Genomic DNA, 20,111 nt, shown 5'->3' with positions numbered 1-20,111 from the left:
GGAAAGGGGTGAGTCAGAGAGCTCAGAAGAGAAAGGAACTGCTCCCTTTGCCAGAAGGTTGGTTATTATATGAAGAATACATGTTCACTATAGGAAAAAATATAAAGTAAAAGAAGATAAAAGTACTTGTTAGTCTCATCACCTGGAATTAAAATGGTTAATATTTTAGCTATTGTACTTTCTGGCTTTTTACACACACACACACACACACACACACACACACACACACACTTGTATATAAATAGACCTTTAAATGAAAAGAGGATCATACTCAGCTGTGTGTGCTGGTAAATGTTTTATAAGTGCCTGAGGGAGAGGCCATCATGATTTGTAGCATTTGCCAATTTCCATGGTGTAAATGCGCCCACCATGGCTGATTTCCAGCTACCAACGTGATGTCAACCAGCTTGCAAAATTCCTGATAATTTACCAATCAGCTTTTGGGGGCCATCAAGAGCACACCACTGACTAAGTTTTGTTTTCTAATTAGCCTCGCCTCCCTCACAATATAGTGCAAAAGTCTTACACCTAAACTTTTGAAAGTTGTCTTTATCAAATTACTTTTTGAATCAAAATCGTTTTCCTTTCGGAATTTAGAGCCAGATCACAGCCTATGCCGCTAATTGTAAATGTCGCCCTCTAGTTAGAATTTGCCTGTTTCTCGTGTTCTGGAGACCCTCACGTGAGTGGGGAGTGGACCTGAACTTTATTAGGTGGCAGGAATAGAAATGTAGTTGGAAAAAAAAATGACAAGAGTAATGTGATCAAGCAAATGGTGATCTGGAACTGATTCTACAATCCATTATGCTAGGATGGATTTGACTTAATGGAGGCAATTTTGTCCTTTACTCTCCTTCCCCTGGGCCCAGCCAGCTCAGCTCTAGAGTTGTTACTCATTTTTTTTTTTTTCTTTCGGATGGGAATTGGCCCTCCTCCGGTGGATGAGAATGGGCCTGCAACTGTTTGGCCCATGTCAAACCCGCTAATCAGATCCATGTTTTCCTTGTTGAATGGGAGCTTTGGAAGATTGCAAGGGGCAGAGGGAGTGGAGGGCTGCACTCACAAAGCAGTGTGTGTGTGTGTGTGTGTGTGGTCTTCTCACGCTTGGCTCTAGGTATCATCACTCTGGCCTTCCTGGCCTGGTGGACCATTACATCTATGGTAAGAGTCGGCTAGGTGGAAAAAGTAGTTGGTGCCAAAGGTCTCCCACACTGGAGTTTTAATTGCCTTCAAAGAGGCTGAGTTTTCTGATAACAAACCTGGCTCTCCCAGGCCCGGTGAGTTCAGACAGGGAGTTTCCAACTAAGACTGCCTAGGTGCGGGGCTCGGGGTATTGTAAGTGGGCACGGTGGGGGGAGTCCACTATTGCAGTTCTAAGAAGGGAAGACTTGGCCTTCGCCTCTACCTCTGTCGTGTGAATAGAGGATGGCAAGAAGTCTAGTCTGGCCCTGACAAGACGGCCACATTCAGTTGCCTGGAGTGTAAGAGGCAAGGAACAGAACCAGCGTGAATAAGGGGCCTCTCTGCTGGGTAAGCCCCAGGTCTCTCCAATCCCCTGAGTCATCTCTGACTCCTCTTCTCTAGCCCTTTCCCCACCAACCTCCTTCCAAGTGGTCACCTAGACTGGTCAACTCTGCCTCTGAAATAGCCCAAGAAGCTACTCCCACGTGGTCCCCACTGCCTCGGTCCAGGTGATCATATATCACACCTGAGCCAAGAGGAGTATTCTAAGGGGTCTTCCTGATGTCTAGTCTCACTGAGTCTATAGAAATCCCATCTGTATCTCTCCACACACACAAACACACACACACAAACTGTTTTTAAAATCAGCAAAGTAATATATGTTCATAAGTATTTAGAAAATGCAGATGTTTAAAGGTGAAAAACCACTCATGGACTTACTTCCCTGAGATGAAAACAGTTATTTTTGAGAATATCCCTCAGAGAGATTGTTGAGGAATGAAAACAGCAAAAACGACTTGGTAACCTTCTTCCTCATTCTCCCATTTTGATACTTTTCTAGAACGAAATCACAAATTTGGTCATATTTCCTTGCTTGAATAATTACGTAAATAAAACCCCCAAACAACCAAAATCCATTGCCTACAGTGTGGAAGGTCAAATTCCTCGGGATAGGAGGGAAGGCCAAACAAACATAACCAGCCCGAATCCACATACTAACCTCCCACCCCCTCCCACCAGGTCCCACAACTTCCCCGCCGCCACCATTTTTTTGTCTGAATAGAACGCCTACGTGTTTACTCTGAGATTTCCATATGAGTTGGCTTGTGTAAATGACTCCCACCTCCCCCAGTTCCCACTTTGTGAATTCTTTCATTTGGTAAGATATATCTTAATTTATTTATGTGTCTGTCCCTAGGAAAATTGGGACTCTCTTGAGGGCAGAAACAGAACTTAGTTTGTATTTTTGGCAACTTGTGGTCATGCCTGGCACAGGGTAGCAGGCACTCGGTAAATGTTTATGGAATGAATTGGCCTCGTTTTGGTATGTCTGTTTTTATCCTCTTGCCAGTTTTGTGTGTTGGTTTTTATTAGTGTCCGTGATTAATCCATATTATATTTTCTTTTCTTCCTTGACTGTGTCTCGGTCTTACCATATTGAAATAAGAGCCCCTGGCTTGGAGCCATCCCCTACTTTAGTTGTGTCATTGCTGGTGGATTGAAGATGTCATTAGTTTCTAGTTGCTTTACTGTACCATTTAGAGTACCTGAGACGCAAACTCACTTTTTCGGAGTCAACAGCCCAGAGTCAGCCCTCTTCTGAAGAAGTCATGTATAGGTTTATAGAAATGTTTGAAACAGGAGAAGGCAGCATGGGTAGAGTTTCCAGAGTGGGAGCCCCAAGCCAGGGGGCTAGCTCAGCACTCACTGGAGGGGAAGTGAGTAGGAGAATTCAAGGGCATGAAAGTAGAGTGTGGTGTAGTTGGTCCAGAGCTCTGACCATGAGCTGTAGAATTCTGCTCCTTAAACATGTGTGAGGGACTCTGGCCTATGCAGCTGCCTGTGCTCCAGAGAAAAATGCATAAGTCAGTTCAAACATCATGTGCTACTTCTTGTGGGTATGAAGATGCTTAAATATGGAGGTTTTGCCCGAGGGAGCAGTAAATTTACTTTCAACACTTCATCAACAAACATTAAACTAGTGCTCTTTCTATTCAGACTCAAAGAAAAGGGAAAGCTAGTCAAGTCTGCTCCTACTATGGGTAATATCCATAGAGAAATAAGGAAGAGCAAATTTCTGCCCTCTGGAGAGAAATAGGGACAGGTAGATCCACGTTTACTGCTGCAGATCTCAGAAGTTTAAATGTCTGCCTTTGACATTCCCTTTTAATAGAAGCTCTAAGCACGTGTACAAGTAATAGAGATCCTATCCAAACCAGCTTCAACAGAAAGGATATTTAGTGGTTCTCCAGTGTCCACAATGTCATCGAGGTCCCAACTTCATTTTCCCTCTCACTCTGCCATCCTCAGCATTAAGTTTCATCTCAGGCTGGTATCAGGATGGCAGCAGCAATTCTAGCCATCCAACTCAGCCCTGATGACATCCAGAGGAAGAAGAGGGATCATCACTTCTTGGCACTTTATTTTAGGAGTGAGGAAAAGTTTTCCAGAAGACCCCTGAAAGGCTTCACCTTGACTCGTTGACCAGCGTTGGGTCACCTGACCTTTCCTGAAACCATTGCTGGCAAGGGAAGGGTGTTACAATTGATCAGTCAGGCCCATCTCTACAGCTGCGGCACCTACTGTGTAGAAGAGATTGGATGAATCCCAAAACAAAAACCAGAATTCTGTTAGGGAGTAAAAAAGAGAGAACAGATCCTGGGTAGACAGTCAGATGTGTCCTCTACAACTCAAAATAAGCCATAGAATTGGTTGCCAACTCTATACTCTAGTGACTTTCAAACAGTTTTTTTAGCTAGTTTGTTGAAATAAAATCATACCCAGAAAAATAAACAGACTGATAAAAACAGTTTGTGGTTGTAAATCTACAGAAGATTGTGGTCCTAAGATCATCAAACTTTTTTATTCCTTGTCTCCTTTCATCTTTATGACACAGTTGTACTACATAGAACAACAGGTCAGCTGGCCAGAGAGGACCAGTATTTACAGAGTCCAGACAAGCAGGGGCTTTCAAGGATGGCATCTGGGCCAGGAGTAGCAGGTTTGGGCACATGAGACCAGAGGGTGAGGTGACAGGGAGCTGGAAAGAGAAGTTCCTCTGAGTAGGGTGAGGAATTATGATCCTGGAGCTGACTCATTCACTCTCTGCCTACCTCGTGTGGGTGACCCTGGCCCATGGGTGATGTTTGCATCCAGGAGGAAGTGAAAGACCTGTTGAGGCAGGGACAGAGATGCTGGGTAGGATTGCTTCATAAAGGGCAGAGAAGGCATGCAGGTCAAAGGCTCTAAGAGCTTCATTTGGGATGGAGTAGGTATAGAGTTGCCACGTAAAATATAGGACATCTAGTTAAACCTGAATATCAGATAAACGATGAATACAAGTTCAGTATAAGTATGTCCCAAATATTGCATGGTGCGTATATATGTTAAGATATACTACATATTTGGACATACTTATATTAGAACATTACTCATTTTTAATCTGAAATTCATATTTAACTAGGCACTATATATTCTTTTTTTTAAATTGAAGTATAGTTGATTTACAATGTTGTCTTAGTTTTCAGTGCACAGCAAAGTGATTCAGATATATATATATTCAGATTCTTTTCCATATAGGTTATTACAAGAAATTGAATATAGTTCTGTGTGCTATACAGTAGGCCCTTATTGTTTATCTCTTTTATACATAGTAGTGTGTATCCGTTAATCCCAAACTCCTAATTCCCCCCCCTCATTTCCCCTTTGGTAACCATAAGTTTATTTTCTATGTCTGTGAGTCCGTTTCTGTTTTGTAAATAAGTTCATTTCTATCATTTTTTTAGACTCCACATATAAGTGATATCGTGTGATATTTGTTTTTGTCTGACTTACTTCACTTAATATGATAATCTCTAGGTCCATCCATGTTGCTGCAGGTGACATTATTTCATTCTTTTTTATGGCTGAGTAATATTCCACTGTATATACACACCACATCTTCTTTATCCATTCATCTGTCGGTGGACACTTAGGATGCTTCCATGTCTTGGCTATTGTAAATAGTGCTGCTATAAACACTTGGGTGCATGTATCTTTTTGAGCTAGAGTTTTCGTCTTTTCCAGATATATGCCCAGGAATGGAATTGTTGGATCACATGGTAACTATACTTTTAGTATTCTAGGGAACCTCCATACTGTTCTCCATAGTGGCTGCACAATTTACATTCCCACCAACAGTGTAGGAGGGCTCCCTTTTCTCCACACTTTCTCCAGCATTTATTATTTGTAGATTTTTTGATGATGGCCATTCTGACTGGTGTGAGGTGATACCTCCTTGTGGTTTTGATTTTCATTTCTCTAGTAACTAATGATGTTGAGCATCCTTTCATGGGGCACTATATATTCTTACCTGCTAAATCTAACAGCCCTACATGAATGAGAAATGAGGGGGCTCCTGAAACATTAGGATGTTAGAGTTGACTTTCCTCCCATGGTCTCCATTCTGAGTCATGGAGTTGTGGCACCTCTTGTTCTACCCAATGAATAGTTTCAAAGTCCTGTTACATCAGAATTACCTGAAACGCTTGTTAAAAATGCAGTTACCTGAAAACCGCCATGGCCTCCAGTGATTCTGAGACTTGGCCCAGCTTTGGAAGACTGCTTCAGATTTTAAGTTCCTAAGGGTGAGGCTGTTGCTTTGTTTACTGCGCTCAATGAATATTTGTTAAAAGAACGAGTGAATGAATGAACGATTCCTCTCTGAGGAATCCTCCTTGTCTCAATCTGTGTTTATCTTGTAGAACCCAGGAACACAGGGTCTTTCTTTCCATTTCTTTTCTGGTCATGAGACTCGTGGGAAAGGACTTGGGTGGAAGGTGAAATGGAGAGAGTCTTGGAGAGCAGTGGACATGAAGGGGATAACAAGACAGAGCAGGAGAGAGCAGAGCCAGCGACTGGGGCCCGCCAGGCAGGGCGCAAGAACATCTGCATGGGGAGGTGGGCCAAGTTTTTAATCACCCCCTCAGGTGAAGAGACTTGCGATTTCAAGTTGAGAGCAGGTCTTCAGTTATTTTCACAGGATTCCTTTAGAGTCTGGCATGTGCTCAGCTTTGCAGGGGGAATGACCAGGATGCTTAAAGCGTGTTGGAAGTGCTTCAAAGGAACTTGGTGGGTGGCAGGTAATGGCAGATTTGCTAATCTTGGTAATTCCCCACACCAGCAGGGTGCCTGGGAGCATCTCTTTTCCATAGCACTTATCTCTGCAGGTTTAGAAAAAGCTAGATTACTGTCCTAAAACTTTAAACCCATAATGGACTCAACCATCTACATGTCTCCCAAATAGTTGTGCCCCAGCGCCTACATTTTCTCCAATGCAGAGAACTAGAAAGGATTTTTTGGTTCCAATTTCCAGCCTGGCCAGAGGGTCTGCCTGATGGATGAGAATGTGCTTCCAATCCCAAGTGAGAGTTTGCTGGGTGACGTCATGGACACCTAGCTCTCTGCCTGCCGACTGAATCGCAGGTCCCCTCTCAATCTGCTGCCCCATCTGTGTAGCGGGGATGCTGCCGCGGGGCCGCAGGGCTCTGGGAAATGCTAGAGCCGTCTGGAACCTCAGTGGCATAAGGCTCCTCGGCAGGGCTCTGGGTTTAGAGCAGTGAGAAGAGCATTGACTCCCCTGGCTTTTTCTTCCTGACTTTAGTTCTGTCCCTCCTGCCCTCGCCTCACTCAAGCTCTCCCATGCACCAGTCTGGGCAGATCAAAGCCGTGCTGAGGAGGGGCTGCTGTGTGACCACTTTGTGGCCTCCTGTAGCTTGGTTAAATCTGGAAGGTATTCTTGGTACTTGGGGGCAATAGTGAGACCCCCGCCTCACAACCCTGACCTTAGAAATAAAGACAAGTTTTCTATGTTGATAATTAAACTAGTAAATACATCATGCACGTTTGAATAGCCAGCCTCAGGAATATCCAAGTTAAGAAACTGTCCATAAAAACATAAAATCAAAGGAATCTTGGGGAGGATGGACTAAACTATGATTGTGCTCATAATTCAAAAGATAGAAATCATACCATACTGATGTTATATAGTATGTGGTTAGGAGAAAGGGGTGTAAATCGAAGGGGGGTAGTTAGGGCAGAGAAGAGGGCAAAAACCTCCAGGAGCCAGGTGTGGGTGATACCTTTTCAAATGTCGTCAGGTGGAGGGGAATCTTGGCTATATGGACAGTTCCCTTTGCAAAGGCCAGGCTGGAGTAGGAGGGAGTGCCTTAGCTGGGGAGTCCTCCTATGCTCACCTGGTTCTCCTTGTTCTGCAGTTTGCCGTCCTCTGCAGCCTGCCTGCGGGGAAAACAGGCATTGATCAGGTTCATGCAAACATCCTGCCCACTTAATAATTGTATTTTCCAACTGAAAGTTAATGAATGAGCTTTCCTGCTGGTAATTGTATGTCTCTATCTTTCAATGTGCTGACAGAATTCATGTTTCCGAGCCTGGGAGCCTGAAGAAATGGATGGTGGGAAGTTGACCAAGGTCAGGCTCACCTTGTGGCATCTCTCTAGCCTACCAGTGACCTTCCCCAGCCACATCTTTTAACTATGCACATGCCCCTGGACATTAGCACAGACACAGTAACAGCAGGATCTTAGACAGTGGGTCCAACCTCTTCATTTCCCCAGGCTTGTCCCCAAGGTTCATGCCCAGAGTAGAATCGATGATATCTGGCCTATTTCCTTTCTGTTTCTACAAACTTTGATCTTATTTTCTCTCTACTTCGTTTCTCTCCTGTTACGGAATTAAGTCCTATGGACCCTGCTCGGGCCCTAGGCTGGCTGAGGCTCTTCGCCGCGGCTGGGGGAGGGTTCTTTTCCTGTTCTGGTTCAAGCAGCCGAATAATGAAACTGAAGCTGAGATGCACACAGCATAAGCGTTATTCAGTGGCCGAAGGATGGAGAAGGGGGAACTAAGTGCACAGATCAACTTCTCGCCCATGTGGTAAGAGGGATTTAATTTTAAAGAGTAAAGACAAACGGAGGAGGAGTGAGGCTAATGATGGGAAGGCATATGCATTAGTGTACCAGGGAAGGGGCAGGGCTTTTTTGAAGGAGTGGGGTGCCACCCGCTTACTATCCCTTTTCTTGTTCCTAATGTCCAGTCAAGGCCTCTGGTAGGTGTGTCATTTAATATGCTAATGTAGTGAAATCAACATATAATGAGACTCAAGGTCTGTTGGAAGTCAGATTGGTCGCCATCTTGGTCCCAGCTGGTTCCATCTGGTTTTTTTAATTTGTTTGTTTGTTTTTCCCTTCCTTTCTTATCTCTGGACTCTTTAACCTAAAGATTTATGTTAACTCCTGCTAAAGGTGGGGGTTGGAGGGTTGTGAGCAAAGACCTGGAGCAGCTCTGGCAACACTCCCACAGCTGTCGAACCCAGGTTCCTGTGCCCAACGCACAGTGAGGCCCCCAAAACGGAAACATTGGAGTTTGGAGCAGGAAATGTTTATGGTAGGGCCAAGCAAGGAGAACAGGGCGACTCATGCTCCAAAGAATTTTTAAAGGCTGCAGGGTGTGTGGCCTCCTCTGATTGGTCAGTGGTGAGGTAACTGGGTGGTGCTGCAGGAATCTCATTCATCAGCCTTCTGGTTCCAGCCAGTCTGGGGTCCTCCTGCTTGTGCTCAGCCTGAAGTTCCCATCCTCCACCTGGGTGGGACCCTAGTTCCTGTAGAAAAACTCAGAGATTTGTATCGTATTGTTATGTATATCCCTTCTGGAGGAGCTAGGAGTCCTGGGCCTCTATTGTTCTAATCATTAACCGTTTGAATCTGCCCTCTGGAACTCAGGGACGGTCTAGGAGGTTGAAGCCTTTTTCCTAAAAACAAGAAATGGGGGACACCGAAAGGCTTTAGTACCCTGGAGGGCCCCAAAGGGTCGTGCTCGGTTTCACTACCCTTTTAAAGGCCAAGATGACACACAAGTAGCCTTGGGGGCCATTGAGAACACGCGGACTCATGTATCACACGCCTTCACAATCTTTCCCTAATTTTTTTTTTTATTATTATTTTTTAAAATTTATTTTTGTCTGCGTTGGGTCTTCGTTGCTGCACACGGGCTTTCTCCAGTTGCAGCGAGCGGGGGCTACTCTTCGTTGCGGTGTGTGGGCTTCTCATTGCGGTGGCTTCTCTTGTTGTGCAGCACAGGCTCTAGGCGCGTGGTCTTCAGTAGTTGTGGCTCGCGGGCTGTAGAGTGCAGGCTCAGTAGTTGTGGTACGTGGACGCAGTAGTTGTGGCTCGTGGGCTGCAGAGCGCAGGCTCAGTAGTTGTGGCGCACAGGCTTGGTTGCTCCGTGGCATGTGGGATCTTCCCGGACCAGGGCTCGAACCCGTGTCCCCTGCATTGGCAGGCAGATTCTTAACCACTGCACCACCAGGGAAGTCTCTCTTTCCCTAATTCTGATGTCCCGCCTGGTAGAGGTCAAATGAGGATTCCTTTCCTGTCACTCCATGGATGTTGACTTGCTTCTCATGACCATTGTCTGAGCCTTTCCCACAGCGAGGCCTGGGAAAAGGGGCCGCTTCTCAGAGAGGCACAGGGGATGAACCTTTGTGCTCCATGATCTTTTGGTTTCCTTTGAGGATACTCTCCCCGCACCAGGCGCTGCAGCCCTGACGGCTGCAAGCAGTCTGGGAGGGGAGGGAGTGGAGGCCGGTCTCTGCACAACTTAGGCCTTTGCCAAATTGGAAAGTCTGCAGGTCCTCAATGGAAACACTGGATTTCCTCTCATTCCCACACCCCCCTCAGGCAAGTTCCTTCCCCCTTCCTGAAACCTTGGTTCTTTCTGCCACTCCACAGAGTTTTTATTCAGTAGGATATATTTCGTCTTGTCTTCTGGAAAGGCTGAACTGTAGTTATAAGCACATGAACGTAAACCACCCAGGGCCCCCCTGCCCCTTTGTCTTGGCAAATACTCAAAATCTGATGAAGCAATTTGGCCCATCTTTTCTGCAGTTTAAAACTTCCATGTGTGGTGTACATGCTTCTTAATGAGGCTAGTGACTCCATCCCTGACTTGCTAACTCAGCTCCAACGTCCAGCAAACTGCTCAAACTGAAAGGAAACTTAGTAGAACTGCCTCATTTGGCCGAAAAGGAAACTGAGCCTCAAAGATGCTAAATGACTTGCCTGGGGACCTACAGCTAGCTAATGGCAGAGTGTCTCATTGGCTGTTAGAGATACTTGAGTCATTGTTAATTAACAATGAGGTCAGATCCTATGCAGTTGGATGCTAAGAATTTAAATATAGTGAGAAGATTATTTACCCAAAAGTCTAAACACCAGAAGCATCTAAACAGTGCAATCGTTCTGAAAGAAACAATTGTAAAATAACTACCCATTAAAAAAGAATAACTCCAGTGTAGTTGACGAACTTATATGCATGCTGTATGTTGATGGCATCATCTACAGGCCTGCAGATTACAGGTGGTGGCATCATGGCTGCCCAATTCATACAGAGTGGGCAGGATGGTCACATTAAAATGAGCAACCACAGTGACCTCAGGAAAGTCTTACTGCCCACATAGAAGTCTCAGTCAGTTACCCATTTGGTAGATAGCAACTGTTTCAAAGTGTTGAATTGGCATTTCACAAGTATGTACATTGCCTCATAAATGCCCTCTTTCCCCAATCATCGTACTCTTTCAGAATCTAGATGCCTAGATTCCAGATATATAATTAATCCAGAACTGCCCAATGCCTGACATTCTGAGTAAACAATCTTAAACTGCAGACGTACAAACTTGTTTCAGTATTTGAAGCCACAGCAGATATATTTTAGAAGTACATAGGAAGCGGAAATAATTTATAATATTCATTTTGGTTTTCTGGTCCCCAACTGTTTTCTTGCCCTCATCTTGAGAGAAAAGATTCATGATGTTTCATGAATTTCTGAAATTTCTGCTCATTCCCATTTTTAAAAAATTTGAACAAATAGTCCATGTATCAGGACACAGAATATCTTCAAGCACTAGATTCTCAAACTAGCTGCCAGGTCATTCTTTTTCATTTCATTCATCTTTTTTTTTCGTTTTTCCTACTCTTCAAGGGTCATCAGACCCAGAAACTAAAGGATCTGGGTCCTGTCTTGATCTGCATTTCTCTCATTTGTCTAATTGAAGGCTGGACGTAGTAATCCCGGAGAGCCCCTCTAGGTCCTCACCTTCTTTAATTCTATGAGAACAGCTCTCCCATCCCCTAAAACCCCAGCACAGACCTTGGAAAGCCTCACTTTCCGGAATCCATTACGTGCCCGCAAAATGTGCCGCTTCACGGCCCTTCGCACACTGTGTTCAGTGATCTCTTTCCCCAGCAGACCACAGCCTCCACAGGGCTGGTCATCATTTCTTCCCTGGCCTAGCACCATGCCTGGCACAGCTGATCCTTGCTGCATGAAACAAAGGCCGATCAGATTCTTCTTCTGTCTCATACACAGCCATTCCGCTCGTCTAGAGCCAGTCACGTAGACAGTTAAACATTAGCCAACATCTTGCTCTTCCAAAACATAAGCTGACCTAAAGGAGTCACAATCATTTGATTTATCATGTTTCTCAATTAGTTGTAGGTTTGTCTGTTAACACCTGGGACTGCAGGTGGTGGACGGATTCATGTGGGCTTTTGCTCTTTAAGGGATAGAAACATGCCCTGTTTGTTGTTGTTGTTGTTTTCGGTGGTAGTGGTGATGCCCCCATATCAAGGTAGGAACTCAGTGATAGCTGCTAATTGACAAAATAGAAGGGCTGATGTTAAAACACTCAGGATTATATTCTGGACCTTGAACTTGAGGGTTAAGAGTGAGTTAAAGCAATGCCTTCATTAGGGATTTTGTTCACCTGTAACAGAATGACTAATTAACAGGACTGAAGGTGGGGGGGGCCTGTTTTTCTCTCATGTAATAAGTCTGGAGGTAGAACACCTAGGGTTGGCACAGTGGCTCAAGGAAGTCAGGCCACTGTCTTATGGTTGGTCACAAGATGGCTACTACAGCTCCAGCCATCACATATGCATTTTAAGCATGAAAAAGGAAGAAAAAGAACTCTCATAAAAAATGAACCTCTCTGATAGAGCCACCCAACAAGTTCACGGGCCAAGACTTCACTAGTTATGGCTACCCCTCTCTGAAGGAACACTAACAAACATAGTGTTTTGGCTGGGTACTTGTTCTTCCAACACAGATGGATTTCTGTTAGGGAAAAATAGAAATTTCTCTTCTATTCTAGTAGTCAGCTAGCCACAGTTCCCTCCTGTGGTTCCTCAGACATACCCTTCTTTCCGTATGTGGGATAGACTCTCTGTTTTCAAGAGAGAAGGCTCTCAAGCCTCATAGAGTTAGCATATCAAGGTTGGAGCCCTGGATCTCTGGGTGATGTGTGGTCCTCTCCATCAGTTCTGGATATAACTCCTTGCAATTCAGCCCCGACACATCTAACCTGCAGTACTGGGAAAGGTGTACTATAGCTACAATAAAAACTTTCCTTTATAAAAGGAGGGATGGAAAACAAAGCAGTCACTGTCGTTAGCAATGACCAAATTCTCCTGGAATAGCAAGAGTCCAGCCCCTCATTCTTGTGGCAAGAACTCCTGTTCCTTGCCCACCAGGGCCCTTGCCTCTCTCTGGGGGCTATTCCTCATTCATTGTTCCCCATGACCACTTCTGTGGTGGGCATGGGGAGGATACCTTCTCTGGGGCTATACACATCACCAAGCCTACTGCTCATTGATGTGAATTGCTGCAGGTCAGGTTGGGGTCTTTTGGCAATAGAGTTCCCTCACAAACTTAGTAGGCTTCTGGGCAATTCCTGATGACTTGTTTCTTTTCCTTTCCAGTTCAGGAGTTGTGCCCATGTCCCTAAATTTTAACTTAATGTATGCTACTGAACGTATGCTGCTGGCCATAGCCGAAACAGTGGCCTCCGGTGCGTGACCACATCTTTGGCAGCAGGCTTACAACCTCTGTCTGATAGGGCACCACTCGCCCCCTTCTAACCAATCAGCCTGTCTCAGCCCTGCCAGGGTCCGAATGCAGGCCTCTCAGGAGACAGATCGTAGGCTGAATGTCAAGCGTGCCTTCCTTAGTAGAGCGGTATTTCTTCCCCTCTCACTTGCCAGCTGAGGAGCTCAGGACTTTGCTGGGAGTGATAAAGCATCACCAATATTCTGCATTTTTCCTACCAACTTCTCTAACACCATGGTCTCAGTCAACACGTCTGCGACTTTCCACTGCACAGCAGCTACCAGGTGAACCAAATATTTCATAGTACAGTGAGTGTCACCTTTCCAGCCTACGGTATCTAAGTCCTTAGCATCTCCCTCCCCGCCCCCCTTGCTCATCTAGTTCCGCATTTTAGGTTCTGTTACTTTTATTTTATTTGCTTATTTATTTTTTCGCCGCGCTGTGCAGCATGCGGGACCTTAGTTCCCTGACCAGGGATCGAACCTGCTCCCCCTGCAGTGGAAGCTCAGAGTCTTAACCACTGGACTGCTAAGGAAGTCCCAGGTTCTGTTACTTTTAGTTTCCCCACTTCTAGGTACCACATTGTGCATTTGTTTGGAGTTTAATTCAGCTAATCGGTTGGATTTTGAAAAATCCAAATAACGGTCATTAAACGACGTGGGGGGTTATTTTTTCTTCCATGTCTGCTCTTAAGGAATGCTGGCATGAACCCCACCCAGAATATCCGCTTTCATCTCATTGGCCAAAACTCTGTTGTAGGGCTATCCATACCTCCTCCAAGAGAGGCTGGGTTTTAGATGAATACATCACCACGTCCAAGAAAATAAAGGAAGAAAGGGGGAATGGCTATCACATAGACAGTCACAAGCTTCTGGCTCAAGCTACCTGCTTGTTTGTCATAGGAGGTCCATCGGTGGTGGAACAGAGATCACCAGGCAGGGTGCCCGTCCGGGGCAGTCGGGTGCAGGTGCAGAAAGGCAAGGTTGTCAGAAGCAGGCAGGCAGCGTGCTGATGTAGAAGGGCAAGGCCCCGCCCCATGGGTCTGGGTGCTAGTCCTGGCTCTGTTACTTACTGTGAGACCTCAGCCAATTATTTAGCCTCTCTCTTTCTGTTATTTTTTCTGAGCCTTTAAAAAGTGCATACTAACAGTATATCTCCCTGCAGTATTGTTGTGACAATTAAATGGTGGTTATGGGGAGGAGGGAGAATGAATGAGACAGTGAGGAAGCAGCCAGCCCAGGGGGAGGTTTCCCCTCACTCCCTCCTTGTAGCCATGCTCTCCTTGATCTCTCTTACCTCTGCAGGCAGCTGAGCAGGCTCTGACCTCAGGGTCTTTGCACTTGCTGAGAACAGCCTTCCCAAAGATATTCTCTCACCTCGTCTCTCACTTTATTCAGGTCTCTTCCCAGAGGGGCCTTTCCTAATCCCCTCCTACGCCCATCCCTCTTTGTCTTCTGATGCTACCCTAATTCTCTTCACAGTGCTAATCACCGTCTGATGTTACCGTATTTTGTTTACTAATGCACCCTCACCAGATCACAGGCTTCACGAGGCTCTGTAGGAACGTTGTCTGTTTTGTTCAGGGCCCAGCCCGTGATGGGCACTCAGTGAACATCTGTGGAATAAATCAGTAGTAAATATTTAATCGACATTGGTTTCCTTTTAAAATGTGAGCATTTTCTAAAAGTCAAGAGAGGAGTCCTATCCAGGAGGAAGGAAGATTAGACGGAGGTTGAGGAATTTGAACTTAGCAGAGGTTCGAGTAGGAGAACATTTAGAATCCAGGACAGTTGGAAGCGGGAGTTAGTACAATAAGACAGTCCGGTGTAACCGGATTTTGAGGCAAGATCTGGATAAGCCAGAAGACCTTTTCACACCTCCTGCCAGGTTCAGGATTTAGCCTTGGATTTCAGGTGACTCTGAGTCTGTGACTTTGAGCAGATGATTGGTTTCACTTAGTTCACTGTTTCTCTCCTTTTTTTTTTTTTTTTCCATTATTGTCCCCCTCCTCTTAACCCGGAGGAAATTTTAATTTAATTTAAATTCTAACACAGGAAATTAAATACTAAGGAATAAGTGTTTGTCAGGTGGGATTGAGCTTTGCAGGGGAGGTGGGGCATTAACCATTATAATATCTAAGTTTTGTGGGTAATGTCACCCTGCTGAAAAAACATGGCTTAGCTAAAAGGGGATCCAAGAACTTGGGTCGCTTCTAACACCACATTAGCAAATTACCTCGGGGACAGAAGCATTTATTTTTAATGTTAAGGCTGTCAGCTTCAAGCTACTCAAAATTAATTTAAATTATCATGGTTGTTTGCTTGAGATAGGAAGCTAATTGGAGAATTATGGATGGTAGACAAAAGTGATCCGTACCATTGCAGCAGACCGCCATGTCCACAAATTCTACTCCCTGTTGAAATGGATTGATCTTCAGGATGAGAAATTTTTAGACCTTTACACACATCAGCCATGGAGGGATGTTGTTATTTGTAACCATTTTCAGACTTCTGTGTCTTCTCTGGGTCAACATTCTGTTCACTGGAATAGTTGGTATTGGAATGTTTCATGGGATATTGTGGAAGAACCACACTTTTCACAGTAGTAGTGTAAGATTGTGTGTCTTTGCATATGCCTTGAGTCATCTCAAAATGCTGCAGTGTATGGGAATGCTTCTACTTCCTTGATTTATAGAAAATCGCAGAAAAGGAGTTGATCAAATAGGGGGCTGGAAAGATTACTGGAAAATTCCTAATTATAGGTATGGAATTGACAGGTTATGTAGCCCATGAACACCTTAATAAGACTAAATCTCTTTGAGGGTGTCTGTACACTTGAAATAATTTTTCCTTTTCTGAAAACTCCTTCTCTGCCCTCACCACGTTCAGGGCCAGAGGGTGGGCTACCAGCAGCCATATTGATACCTCATGACCCTGCCCCCTTGGCAATAACCAGTTAGACCACTGATAGACAAATGATCCGGTCTGAGCCAATCGGCTTTGCTCACCTCCAACGTATTCATTAAAAACTTTTGAGCTGCAAAGAGCAGAAAACAACTCAAGGTAAAGTTTAAAGGGTTTTTTTGTTTGTTTTTAGTTTTGTTTTGCTTTACCTTTTCTCTTTCTCTTTTTCTAAAATTTAAGTAGTTAAAATTTTCAAATGTAATGTATTATAAGAATTGATAGGGTCTTTCAGATCGAGGTGGGAGGGCAGTACAGCCCCATCTAGGATGGGTGAAACCCCGGATGCTGTGGGGAAGCTAGAGCATTCTCTCTCCCCAGTCTTGCCCCTCTGCCTTCTACCAATCATCTTTATTTTATTTCTTGGCAGGATGACTTCCTTTGCTCTTCAGTTCACAGAGCAGGTAGAATATTGCCATCCAGGGGTCCTATTTCAAAAGTTATAGTTCCTGCCACACCCTGGAGACTAAATCCCTTCTCTCAAGGTCTCTCCATTCTCAGAGAAGAAGTCTGTTCCAGATTGCATGAGATGCTCAGCCTGGGACCCATCAACAGGGGCTGGGGACTTATATTATGTGAACGTGGCTGCCAGGAACGTGCCTTCATTAATTCTGTTAAGAGGGTGGTCATAGACTTGTTACCCACTAATTTCCGTTTATTTATGCATCTCGCACTAAACTATGAATGCCTTCAAGACAAGGAATTTGCCTTTTTGATAGTATATTTTCAGTGCCAAGTTCAAGGTCTGGTTCTTAATAGATGTTCAATAATACTTAATGCTTAATGCTTCAATAATGCTTAAATACAAGTTGACATTGGGGAAAAAATTCTCTACTACTCTTAAGTTTGGTTCTCTTCAATCAGACTTATTTAATGAATACCTTACCCAAGATGTTTACTCTGTTTTCATATGTATGGAATCACCTGAACTGTGACTAACACCTTGAATCACCATCAAAATTTTAATTTGAAACCATCTTTAAAAAATTGTTTTGGGGACTTCCCTGGCAGTCCAGTGGTAAGACTCTGCGCTTCCACTGCAGGGGGCATGGGTTCTATCCCCCTGGTCTGGGAACTAAGATCCCGCATGCCGCAAAGCGTGGCCAAGAAAAAAAAAGTGTTTTAAATTATTGAGTCTACAAGGTGACAGACACTGTGCTGAGGTAGGGAACGTACTGACGAACCAGACATTGCCCCTATATTTGAAAACCTCTCTGTGGAGTATGAGAGAACTTAGAGTTCATTTAGCTTAACTTTCTCATTTTACAGATGAGGAAACAGAGATTCAATAAGAGTTGTGAGGCCTGATGGAAAACGTTTTGATTTATTCATAAGATTTTAATACGTCTGTGTGGAGTTACTTGTCAGTGAAAGGTGTTAGGTATTTTGGCCAAAGGAGACATTCAGTTTTTGTCCATGTGTGGATTACCTTTTCTTTGATCTTGCCTTTCTTTTTAATAGGCACATGACTATGTAGATGATATTTGCTCAGCTTTTGGTTTATTTGGGACCAGTTAATAGCTGGCACTCAAGTTCTTTGGAAACTCACAAGTTAACTCTATTGGAAATTTCTTTACAGTGGCTTCTGACACCTCTCCCATTTATTATTATTCCTTGTTAAGTCACTTCCTGAGAAGGCTCGAGAATGTTTTCCATCTTTGATGGTACAGTTTATATTGACTTTCTCTGGGTGAAAGTGAAGTTCTGAGAAGAGACTGAAAGGAGTCATTTTTCTGTGTTTAAGGGGATGGAGGTGAAAATCTCTTTGGTGGAGAAGGAGAATTGGCCATGGAATTCAATTAACCTATCGCCGAGGGGGGATGGATTGTGTGCCAGGCGCTGTGCATATTCAGTGGGAGGGGATCATTGCCACCCCCGCTGGGGAGCCGCACCTGCCGCAGACGTGTGCAGCCTGGAGGGGGTGCATGGCTGTGTGAGCAGTGTGTCCAGGGCAAGCCAAGGAGCGGCCAGGGCTGCTCCCCCAGAAGCTTGGAGAAACATCTCTCTGCAGGAGATGGCTTTTGGGTTGGCCTAAGTGTAGGCTGGTTTCAACAGTTTACCAAAGAAAAAGAAGCGAGGCGACTAAAGCTATAGGCTGTAAAGGGACATGATACCCTCTGAGTCTACATGATAAAGCCAGGACCCTCGACTAAACTTAGGACTGGCGGTGGTCTAGGGGAGAGCCTGCATCTCTCTGCAGTGTTGAGTGGCTCTTCTCCTCTTGGTAGCACTGTTAGAGCAGAGTTCTGGAATGGAGAGACCTCCTGTGCATACACTTAGGCTAATCAAGGCAAATGGACATAGACTTGAACTTCCCAGGAATGTGAGTTCTTAAATATGTCCAGAACCCCTCTACAATCTTCCAGGGAGTCTTGTCACACAGAGCCTCCTGGGTGGATGTGAGTTGATGGGGGTTGTCCTGGCAAAAGCCGTCTCATTTCCCTGCTGATCAGGGAAACTTCCTGGGGAAGGTCAGCATTCCGGAGGTTTCTTGTCTGAGGGAAGGGTATGTGTGTGTGCGTGTGTATCTGTGCATTTGTGTGTACAGGTGTATTTTTGTGTGTATCTATATGTGCATCTGTTTATCTGTGTATAACTGTGTGTGTGCATCTGTGTATGAGTGTGTGTGTGTACATGTGTGTGTGCACAGGGTGGAGGGAACAAAGCCGTGGAATGGGGAGGGGCATTAGGTTCCTGACTCAAAAAACAAACACAGGGCTTCCCTGGTGGCGCAGTGGTTGAGAGTCTGCCTGCCGATGCAGGGGACGCGTGTTCGTGCCCCGGTCCGGGAAGATCCCACATGCCGCGGAGTGGCTGGGCTCGTGAGCCATGGCCACTGAGCCTGCGCGTCCGGAGCCTGTGCTCTGCAACGGGAGAGGCCACAACAGTGAGAGGCCCGCGTACCACAAAAAAAAAAAATTAAAAAGCAAACACAGTCCTTCTGTAATACTCTCTTGCCATGCATGCTGTGTCAGAAGGCTCACTGTTGTGACCAGAATTTTTTGTTTTTCCTCTTCCAGGTGTGAACGAGTCCAGGGGAGGTAGCCCTGTCGCTGCTGGTGGAACACCTCATTTCCAGGTCCTTTGCACGGGCCCCACTGTGAAATGAACCAAGCGCGGACCGGTCAGACACTTCCTTCCTTCCCTCATTGACACTCTGGGCCCAGTGATTGTTCCACTGTTGTTTTAATTGTGTCCCATCCTCCTCTTGCCAAAGCAAACAGCCAGAACTAGATTAGGTCTTCCTTAGGCTTGTCTGCCAGCCTGAACATGAACACAGGCAAAGCTGAGGACAGCCCGCGTTCCCGTGGGACGAGGGGCCCCACAGGGCCCAGCCCCCAGGAGTAGGTTCTCTCATGATGTTGGCGTCTGGGAGTCGCCAACCATGCCCATCACCCAGGACAATGCTGGGCTGCACCTGCCCCTCCTCTACCAGTGGCTGCAGAACAGCCTGCGGGAGGGCGGGGCCGGGCCGGAGCAGCGCCTCTGCCAGGCGGCCATCCGGAAGCTGCAGGAGTACATCCAGCTGAATTTTGCTGTGGACGAGAGTGCGGTCCCACCTGACCACAGCCCCACGGGGATGGAGATCTGTACTGTGTACCTCGCCAAGGAGCTGGGGGACGCAGAGACTGTGGGCCTTAGTTTTGGGAACATCCCTGTTTTCGGGGACTATGGAGAAAAGCGCAGAGGGGGCAAAAAGAGGAAAACCCACCAGGGCCCCGTGCTGGATGTGGGCTGCATCTGGGTGACAGAGCTGAGGAAGAACAGCCCGGCAGGGAAGAGTGGGAAAGTCCGACTGCGGGATGAGATCCTCTCCCTGAATGGGCAGCTGATGGTCGGAGTCGATGTCACTGGGGCCAGGTGAGTGGGGAGTGCCGGCTGGCGTGGGGGCAGGATGCAGAGCTCTTGTGGTTCACTTACGCCTGATGCTGGGATCGGCAGCTGCTGAGGGTTGTGAGTCCTACTGTGGTGATTAGCCAGTGGCAGTTGTCTTACAGAGGGAAAATACACACTCAAGTTGAAGTTTTTTGG

At 45.6% G+C, this 20,111-nt stretch overlaps 1 protein-coding gene across 4 annotated transcripts in view; it reads left to right on the top strand.

The window, feature by feature from the left end:
* The window catches only part of PDZD2 (PDZ domain containing 2), a 377,132-nt gene that overhangs the window by 119,691 nt on the left and 237,330 nt on the right, over positions 1–20,111 (top strand). For all 4 annotated transcript variants that reach the window (XM_027092702.1, XM_027092705.1, XM_027092704.1 and 1 more), the window contains one exon: positions 19,100–19,940. In XM_027092702.1, coding sequence (XP_026948503.1) covers positions 19,465–19,940 — 476 coding nt within the window. In that variant the 5' untranslated portion in view covers positions 19,100–19,464. The remainder of the gene's footprint in view (positions 1–19,099; positions 19,941–20,111) is intronic.

Source organism: Aethalodelphis obliquidens, unplaced genomic scaffold, assembly GCF_003676395.1.
Source record: "Aethalodelphis obliquidens isolate GAN/ISIS:26980383/991018 unplaced genomic scaffold, ASM367639v1 scaffold80, whole genome shotgun sequence".
In the NCBI taxonomy this organism is placed as follows: domain Eukaryota; kingdom Metazoa; phylum Chordata; class Mammalia; order Artiodactyla; family Delphinidae; genus Aethalodelphis; species Aethalodelphis obliquidens.
This window is presented reverse-complemented; position numbering and strand designations above follow the sequence as displayed.